The sequence below is a fragment of the Mytilus galloprovincialis genome, chromosome 3, assembly GCF_965363235.1.
Source record: "Mytilus galloprovincialis chromosome 3, xbMytGall1.hap1.1, whole genome shotgun sequence".
Taxonomy (NCBI): Eukaryota; Metazoa; Mollusca; class Bivalvia; order Mytilida; family Mytilidae; genus Mytilus; species Mytilus galloprovincialis.
In genome coordinates, this window is record NC_134840.1 from 32948096 (window position 1) to 32958966 (window position 10871).

The 10871-nt window shown below is 30.9% G+C and overlaps 1 protein-coding gene across 1 annotated transcript; it reads right to left on the bottom strand.

Annotated features, from left to right (window-relative positions):
• Positions 1–353: 353 nt before the first annotated feature.
• Positions 354–9949, bottom strand: LOC143066381 (thialysine N-epsilon-acetyltransferase-like). Its single transcript, XM_076239328.1, has 4 exons — positions 9812–9949; positions 5962–6027; positions 2715–2851; positions 354–1240 (listed from the first exon to the last, which is right to left on the bottom strand). The coding sequence occupies exons 3-4, from the start codon at positions 2820–2822 to the stop codon at positions 1040–1042; spliced, it is 309 nt and encodes a 102-aa protein (XP_076095443.1). The 5' UTR covers positions 2823–2851; positions 5962–6027; positions 9812–9949; the 3' UTR covers positions 354–1039.
• Positions 9950–10871: the final 922 nt, after the last annotated feature.

Sequence of the window (10871 nt, forward strand, 5' to 3'; positions counted from 1 at the left end):
TATTTTATAACTTTTGTCTTTTTAGAACTCCATTGTTACTACAACATAATTTTGCAAATACTTTATTTTTATTTCTAAAATTTAGAATAATATTTAATGCTTGAATATACTGACTGTATTTTACATTTTATAAAATAATAATTGTAATAACAACACCTATTGTATTTAGTTTATAGGCATAGGTTGAATATATTTTAATCAAATGTTGGCATAGGTAGAAGAGACCGTCGTACGGGCCCCAGGATAATAAATAGTGGCATTTATGACTTTAGATAACCTTTAACGAAGAATCCACGGATAACCAATAAAGAAAAGGTGTCGTGCAGTTGTCGTAGTTTAAAAGAAAGTACAAAATTATAAAACTATAAGCCGCTTCTACGATACTGTAACAATAAAGTAACTGCACAATCACATCATCTCAAATCTGCTATATTTTTAAAGACTAGTTGTTCTAAGAATGAAAGTGATTTAAACAACAGAGACCAACTCTTTAATAAAGGAAAGATACAGTTCAAATCCCGCTCGGAAAAGTATTAATTCTTGGTGTAAAAAATACTGTAAAAATCCTACAGCTCAATCACTTCTTATTAACCAACAAATATTAATCAGACGGTTAAGCGAGAAAGAACTTTACTTGGAATTCTTGTTCAGCTTTTCTGGTATAAAATATCAAAACATAAATAGGCTAGGTCGTCTATTCATCAATGTATTGTAAATCAATTGTGATTTTGTTTGTTAAAAAGGAGATTACCCTGACATGATAACTAAATGATAGTTTCGTTGATTATTCGAACCAATGTATTTTAAAATGACATCGGAATGAATTTTCTCCAGCAAACCTGTGATGTTTCAGAATTTGTCAAACGGATCAAAACCGGTGTAAAGCACAGATATTTAGAAACATATAGATTATAACATCTATAATAATCGAATTAACACATTTATGAGAATGAAATAAAAAAAAAATACATGAGTAAATGTGTTTTTTCTTCTTCTGTTTAACAATAAATACAATTGTCTACGCTGAGTGTACATGAGTTCATCTTTCACCATCTGCCTCTCCCATTTTTTCTCCAGAATTGACAAACTTATGCATACTTTCATATGATAGTCTGTAGGTATGAAACTGTTCAATTTCAGTAATATTTATAGCACCTTTTCGTTTATAAAACTCAATTGCAGATGTATTCCAGCTACACGCTCCCCATTCCATTTGATTACAACCGTCTTTGAGGGCTTCCTAAAACAAAACACACATGCTTGATATATACTGTTTATCATGGTCGTGAAATGATGATAATGAATGAAAAAATAAATGCTAAATCATTTTCTTTGACGAGACATCAAGATGGTAAAATTTAGAATTAAAAGATTTATCAATAACCCAATTCTACAAAATGAAAACTATAGTTCGATTTCGAAAGTATATTCCTGAAAGACGGAAACTGCCATTTCCCACAACATTCTTCTATGACACCGGCACATAATTGGCATTAATCAGTATCAATCAAGCAGCATATTTTATAACTTGCATTTTTCTATGTATACAGTAGCGTCCATTTTAGATGATTCAATACCTCTTTTTGCTAGTTGGTTGTTTTCTTCAGACACCTTTATCTGTAAACAGACGTTTGGTGGTTTTGTACGTTCGATTGTCATTTTTTTCAAATATGGAGTTACCTTCATCATCACGGAACACACTAATTCAAATCAAACATTACAAAGCCGGGGATGTATATGATATCATATTATGTAAACCTCTTAGATGTTACTGTGGGATAATAGGGCCAACATTTGTTAATCGATGTTCCCATATTATCAATAAATTTGTGAGATACAAATCAAGGTTAAGAACAATAACCGAGGGAATCTGACACGAGTCCAAAAAGCACCGAAATCAGAATAGCATCTTCTGCTACGCATTCATACTCCGTAGTGTGAATCCAAACGCAATATGTGTGTTTGTTCATATCTACTCTTAAAAAAAATTAATTAAGTCTTAAAAAAAACACCCCCAAAAACAGTAATTTGAGATAAAAGGACAAACTGACAAAATCGTTCCTTAAACACTACACAGAAAACAATAGATTACAAAAGACCTGACAGGCAAGGTAATACCCTTGGGAAATAAAATTCACGCAGGCAGAGTTATTGACACAGTGGTTTTTAACGTTTTGAATTATATTTCTGTTTGTTTTGTTCGAACAATGTTTTCAATATAATTGAATTCTATGCGGCTGTCAAACAAGTGAGAGTTTTCATTAGCCATAAAATCAGGTTTAATCCCCAATTTTCTACATCAGAAAATGCCTTACCAAGTCAAGAATATGCCAGTTGCTATCAATACGTTTGATGTGTTTGAACTTTTGATTTTACCATTCAATTGGAGACTTTCCGATTTAAATTTTCCTTGGATTTCAATATTATGTATATTTAACCTAGTAATTACATTAACAATACTAATTTTACTACAATAGATGCGCATTTCGACAATAAATGTCTATTTTTAATGATGACCGAGGTCAAAACATTTGAAAGACAAAATATTGATTCCTTGAAAAATATAATTTTGCCGTCTAAGACCATTTTTAAACGGGAACATCTTTTTTGAAAATTTTCCGCCTTCGTCCATGGCGTTTTTCCTATCGACATTGATATGATCATTTTTTTATAATATAATAAAAGTATAAGCTTTTAATAATTTAAGTCTATACCTTCACTGCTGTTCTCCACAGTCTGGTACCAACCCCATGTCGCTGGTGTTTAGGTTTCACATATAAGTCTTCCATAAATGCCTTTTTTCCTACCCACGATGAATACATAGTACAATACAACACATAACCAACTACGGCTAAAATACATAAAAAATAATTTGCTACAACAGTAATTGATATCTTACTGCAGCAATTGATAAACTTGAAAAATGTTACAATATTTCATGTAAAAAAAAGGAGCTTAACTTTTGATTAGGAGAATTTTACAGGTATCTAACTCTGAATAATTGAATTATATCAAAAATAAGTTTTCTGTAAGACTCTTCATACATGTTAGATATACAAATTATTCAATGCTATCAAAGTAAAGCATTGCAAGATGGTATTACAATGAGTTCTTACTCTGCATCCCTGATTGCAGACTTGTTTGTGAACTCGTTATTTGCTAAACAGAACTTCTTCAAAAAAATGAAAAAAAAGGATGTTTCATTATTGCGCTCTCATGTATATTGATAATGTCTTGTTCCTCAATATCGAGTTTTCCTTGCATCTCATACATCCTCGTGAACCTAAAATACTACTATAAGTAGATATTAAAAGATGTGGTATGAGTGCCAATGAGAAATCTCTTCATCCAAGTCACAAGTTGTAAAAGTAAACCATCAATGGCCAAAGTACTGCCTCCAACACGGAGCCTTGGCCCTCACAGCCAGCTATAAAGGGCCCCTAAAACGACTAGAGTAAAAAACACGTTCTAATCTATATCAAAAAGAAACAAGTGCAAACATAAGCAGCGGGTTTAAACGTTTTGACAAGCACCAATCATCACCCTAACCTGTAATAATCACAACATTGGAAGAAACACTATAAAATATCAATTGAAATGGTTAAACTCAATCAAAAGACATATGCAGCGAGTTTAAACGTTTTGACAGGCACCAATCATCAACCTAACCTGAAATAATCACAACATAGGAAGACACACTATAAAATATCAATTGAAATGGTTTAACTCAATCAAAAGACATATTAACAAAAAAAGCAAATATACATTGAACGACTATATTTGATCTGTGACACAAATGTATAAGGTCTGCAAAATAACTTGATTTTTTTGGCTTCCGGTTTTGCCATTTAAAATGAACTTCCCCTTTTGAGTTTTCCTTGGAGTTCGGTATTTTTGTTCTTTCACTTTTAATAAAGAATCAGAAATCAAACTAGAATATATGACAAAGAGGATGATTTCAAATTTCAAATTGTTAATATCCCGTTTCTCAGCAGTAACATACCCTATGCTACAACGTCTTGAACATCTGTCATTTCGATCAATGTTCAATTATAACGTTACGCTCGTGAATGTTTACTTTATACGTACCTCATTAACGGGTATGGCCGCTCTTTATTAATAAATATAATTTTCAAAGGAGAAAGCTTTTCAAAAAGGTATAGATCCCTCAAGTTAGATATAATCCATGTAATATTGGTAATTCTCTAAATTAACTTATTCTATAATATTACCAATCTATATTAAAATCTAAAATTTGTTTTTATCATTTTATTTTTACAGTACTAGTACAATACTCCACTGGTGGAGTCCCAAAGGGTATCATCGACTCTGTTCTCAACAAGAGGCTGTCACAACGACAGCAAACCGGATTTATTAACATTTATCTGTGTCCTGGTAATATCACAAGAACCATAACTGATGAACAGTGAAAGTGAAAATCGTCAATATCAAATTTGACCTCCATTTTGTCATCAGTATCAACATATTAAAATTTGAAAGAGCTTAGGTCGAATGGTTCATGAGTAAATGCAACAACATGAATGGAAACACCATTTTTGTTTTTATCTTTCAAGAACCATAACTCCTGAACGGTAAAAGTCAAAATCGACATTATTGTTCTTGGCCTCTATTTTGTCATCAGTAACAACATATTAAAATTTGAAAAGCTTTGGTTTAACAGTTTAAGAGTAAATGCACGGACACGACTGGAAACGCCATCTTTCAAGAAGCATAACTTCTGAACGGTAAAAGTCAAAATCGTCATTCTTGAACTTGACCTTCATTTTGTTGTCAGTAACAACATATTAAAATTTTAAAAGCTTGGGATGAACGGTTCATGAGTAAATGCACGGACAACATTTGGTTGCAGCCCGCCCGACCGACCGCCCGCCGTACATCCCCATATCAATAACCGACATTTTTGTCACAAAAATCCGGTTAAAAATATGAAAAAAAACTAAGGTTACAACTACCTCAACCAAAGTCCGTTCTTATACATACATGGTTTCTTCAAACATTCGGCTTTGAACATTCTGAATGAAAGTATATCCTGAAAAAAAGTTCGGACGCACGGCTTTTAGATAGTGTCGTTTTCTCTTTTTGTACCAGTAAAAAATACATGATAACATTGAGTACTAGTAGCCGAGTTCATTTTTGAAAAAGGCCGAAAACTGTTATGATCATTGAGTCACAAATCTCTACAACGTTTCAATAAATTAATGACATCTTGACACAAGTTAATGTGATGTTAAAACAATACCATTTGACGCAATTATAAACTTAACGAGGTTTTCTCAGGGTCATTTAGGTTGTTTTGTCATCTATATATAACCAACATTTCCATTTACATATGACAATCTCCTACAAACAAAAACAAATTGATTGTTGTATTGGATGCTGGATTAAACTTCATTAGAAACGCTTGGCAGCCAATGATAAAAATCCTGTTTTACATAAATTGACACGAAACCCATGAAAACAAAATTACACCTGTGCCATAAAACAAACAACAGGTTTCTGTTAAATAATTGAATATACTTTAAAAGAGATTGTTTGATATTTGAATAAACCATTGAAACACTGGTTTAACGTTGTAGCACTGTTACCATATACAAGCATGTAGAGTCGAATATGGCATCATCAAACAATTTTAAAATTAAACGAAACCTGATTATTTATTTTCAGCGTTATATTTAAAACAAATGGTTTATGGCACTGTTTATTTTGATATCTTGGTTAAAATATGCAATGCCGATAAAAATAAATCAAAACATAGCGATTGCAAATTTAAAAAAAAAGCTAAATAGCTTGACTATAAACATAAAAACATGCATTTCCCCAAAATATGAAAAGTATTTATTTCACTTCGAAATGGAAAAAAGTTCGGAGACACTATCTTTAAATCTTATTGTTCAAATACATTTTTATATCCATTTACGATTGTCTGTTCATAATATTTACCATCATCATATTCTGCAACGAAGCATTCAAAAAGTCGATTCTCTCCAAATCCGTCGCTTAGAAGAACTGAAAAAAATAATTGTCTGAATGGTTATATTTAATATATTCTTTAATGTGCTGATTTCCAAAGTACAGTATATCGCAATCGTAATGTTTAAGACTAAACGGATTTAATTTTAATGATTATATATTTGATAAATAAGATATTTATATATATTATAACTTAAATTTAGATGTAACTTCATCATACAAAACAAACAACAGGTTTCTGTTAAATAATTGAATAACAAATAAATAAGATATTTATATACATTATAATTTAAATTTAGTATGTAACTTCATCATACAAAACAAACAACAGGTTTCTTTTAAATAATTGAATATACTTTAAAAGAGATTGTTTGATATTTGAATAAACCATTAAAACACTGGTTTAACGTTGTAGCACTGTTACCACATACAAGCATGTAGAGTATGTAACTTCATCATACATCATTCAACTTACAGGATTTGGTAAAACTTATAGGAAAATGTTTTGTTTTGATGCATTGACATTAGGAACTTGTGATTAAAAGACACTTTCACAAATGAATGTCATTATTTTGTCATTAGATGTATGTGAATTGTATTGTAATGTCGATTGAATTGATATAAAATTATTTAGAATTTTTTATTATTTCATATTAAATTTGGACAAATAAAAATGGAAATACAAAATTAAAAAATACATAAATATAAAGAAAAAAACACAGTTTAATTAAACACCGATTAATTTAAACAGGCTATAGACTAGTATATAAAAAAGAAGATGTGATATGATTGCCAATGAGACAATTCTCCACAAGAGACCAAATGACAGAAGTTAAAGGTCACCGTACGGCCTTCAACAATAAGGAAAACCCATACCGCATAGTCGGCTATAAAAGGCCCCGCAATGACAAATGTAAATAATTCAAACGAGAAAACTAACGGCTTTGTTTTCAATCATTGCTAATGAAGCCTATAACTTTAATAATCATTTACTTACATGGCCAAACAGGGAAACCAAACAATTGTTTTCACATAAAAACCCTAATCCGAAAGATGTGTATTTTTTTTCATGCAAGAAGATGCTCTTTTTGGTTAAAGGTATTCAATATGATATAGTTATCAAAGGTATCAGGATTATAACCTAGTACGTCAGACGCGCGTCTCGTCTACATAAGACTCATCAGTGACTCTCATATCAAAATATTTATAAAGCCAGACAAGTACAAAGTTGAAGAGCATTGAGGATCCAAAACTCCAAAAAGTTGTGCCAAATACGGCTAAGGTAATCTCACGGCTGGTAATCTACACACGCAGAACATTTGGTTCTGCAATGAAAACCGTGAGTGGATTTTCCGGTTGTGCTTGAGTAGAGTAATTATCACCGCTTCAAAAGGTATGTACATTTATAAATCGTAATTTTATTATTCAACCGATCAAAATATTGAAAATCGGAGAATGCTATGCTGTGGTGAATACTTTAACGAAGAAAAACATGTATCATTTACTGTTGTACGTGGAGTTGAACTCCTACAAAATTAGTTGCCCCAGGAGAAATTGCATAAAAAAGTGACATTTGAATTATGATATGGTTATATTAACAGACCTACAAGTTCAAATTTAGTTTTTTTTTTCGGTCAATGGGTATAAATGTCGTTTTGGGCGGCATGTACGCTGTCCGGTGTTGATACATGTCTTAATAAATCTAAAAACTACATTTTTTTCATTATTTTATGCGTGAGGGGATTGGTTCTGATTGATGACATCGTGAATGCGTGAGGGGATGTAAAATCAAATCTTTATATCCAAGCTATGAGTTGTTGAAAGTTGCCTAATTTTTGGTTAGATTGTTCATGAAAAAAACACATTTGTGTGCAACAAAGAAAATGAGACAGAATTTTAAAATTAATTGTGTGAAGATAGGTTTCATAATATGTGTTACGAAGAATAAAAAGAAAAAATGTGTAAATGATTTTCTTTTCTTGCTACAAATAAGGTTAAAATTTCCCTATCAGCCCAATATATATTTTTACGATGATATTTATTTCCCCTTGAATTAATCATTTGAAAAAATATGATTAAGAAAACCCAAATTTTGATATTTGTTTAAATAAATTTTCGCAAATTTTGAGACAGATTTGCAACTCATTGGCTAGACTGTTAATTCATATAAGAGACTTTTGTGGAATATTGGGCGCATGACGTTTGAGCCAATTTTTTTTAAATTTTCTTTTTTCAATAGCGTCGATCTTTTCTTTATATACATAAGCAGCCTAACAAATAAATTGTAAATCTGTCTCAAAATTTGCAGATTTGGGCAAATAACTAAACCGATTAGTTGCCCGAATCTGCCCCCCCCCCCCCCCCCCAAAAAAAAAAGTTTTGGTGGTTTATTGTATAAATCAAAATATTTAAACAGACATCAACATTTGTGTTTTCACAATTATTTTTTTTTTAAATAAACAATAAAGGGGAGAAAACTATTTTCGTAAAAAGTATGCATTGGGCTGATAGGGAAAATTTAAATTTTTACTTGAATCAAGAAAACAAAAACGTTTACACATTTTCTTTTTATTATTCGTAAAAGATATAATATTAAACCTATCTTCCCAAAATGTATTTCAAGATTCTATCTCATATTTTATTTATGCACTCAAATGTGTTTTTTAATGAACAATCTAAACAAATTTTGACAACTTTCAACAACTTATAGCTTGGATATGAAGAAATAATTTCACGTCCCCTCACGCATTCACGATGTTCTCAATCAGAACCAATCCCCTCTCGCATAAGATAATGAAAAAAATGTAGTTTTTAGATTTATTAAGACGTCTATCAACACCGGACAGCGTACATGCCGCCCAAAACGACATTTATACCCACTGACCGAAAACAAACTAAATTTGAACTTGTAGGTCTGTTAGTATAACCATTTCAAAATTCAAATGTCACTTTTTAATGCAATTTCTCGTGGGATAACTAATTTTGTATGAGTTCAACTCCACGTACAACAGTAAATGATACATGTTTCTCTTCGTTAAAGTATTCACCACAGCATAGCATTCTCCGATTTTCAATATTTTGATCAGTTAAATAAGAAAATTACGATTTATAAATGTACATACCTTTTGAAGCGGTGATAATTACTCCACTCAAGAACAACCGGAAGATCCTCTCACGGTTTTCATTGCAGAACCAAATGTTCTGCGTGTGTAGATTACCAGCCGTGAATCTATGCCTGGGATAAGAAAATCCTTAATTTTTCGAAAAATTCAAAGTTTTGATAACATGTGATCATCGTCAAAACTGCGAAATAAACTGAAAATTTTGTACGGTCGAAGGATGCCAAAAGGGTTAGACAGACTCATCAGTCGAAAACGAACTGAAAATCCCAAGAAAAAAAACCGACTAAAAGACAGTTTACAAAACATTACTTTGAAAACTAAGAATGAGCAAAACCAAATATTTTGAATGTATTTAAAACAAAACGTTCATTCAAAATGAAGATTTCATGTAGTTGAATGAAGTAACGGCATTTTTTTTATATCAAAAATTGTGTGTTTAAGCATATTGACGTTTGTTATTTCACAAATTAGAATGTTTACTTGTCTAAAAGAGTAACGAACGGACAGACAAAAGAAGAATGTATTACAACAGAGAACTACTTGAAATATTGTATTTAGGATACATTTTGTTGTGTGGTTTAGACTGTAGTTGTTTGTTGTTTTTCTTATTTTCTTGCCATGGCGATTATATTAAATTGCCTTCGATTTATTAGTTTGAATGATCACTTTGATCATCTTTTTGTTAGATAATTACTTACTTTCTTCCTTGATCACTACTTGTTCTTCAGCTTTTAGGGCTTTAGCTAATTCCTGTAAAAACACAATTGAAATTAAAATCTACATTATTATTAGAGTAAGGGGATGTATGTTATCTTTTTTTTTTACAACACAATAAGTTTATGAATAGACGTGTAATGTTAAATAGTCCAGCATCGAGGTACGATTTAAAGCGCGTCATTTATCAATTTATGGTAAAAGCATTAAGTTTGCATATCATTAGGTATGCATTGTTTTAATTAAATAAAATTCAAAATGTCCGCCAAATTAAAAATGGCCGACATAAGGTACTTGTTCAATACCATACACTTAAGAAGGCTCGAGGGTATAAAAATTTCAGAAAAAAATTAAACATTTGTTTTTCATTACAAATTTAATTTGTTACCTTATGTAGTTGTTACTTTATCATATGGTACAAAAATCATTCAAAACAATCACTTCGTGTTGACCCCAGATGACTTTTAAAATGTATAGATCATTGAAAAAGTTCCAAATTATCTCCCTTTGGTGGAAAAATGCCATTTTTTGGCTTTAAAATTGAAAAAAAATTTTTTAACTCATCGGTGACCTATATTTTTTAATATAATTTCCATATAAGCTGTACTTAAACTAAATTATTGTAAAATTTGAGCGATTTCTGTTATAAACTTCTTTTTTTATTTCGATATTACCTTTATTTCTCCTATTACTTCAACAGAAAAAACCCACCTTTACAAAAATGTATGCTTCTTTCGAAGGCAGATTGTGAGCGCAAATGAACGATGACCCCACTTTTTTATTTTATTTTTCTATTAACTATAAGATAAAGTTTATTTATAGAAAAATATAGACAAATCCTATATAAATGATTTAGACCCACGAACCCCCTTAATGACGGTTTTCGGTATACAAGAACACAGTTCGTATTTAAATAGTGCACGGAAATAAAGCTATTGATATTATATTCTATTATTGTCAGATTTTCAGATTGATCACCATTCGTCTCAAAATCAATTGAAATATATACTAACCGATGAAAAACGCCCAAATTGCTACAACAAA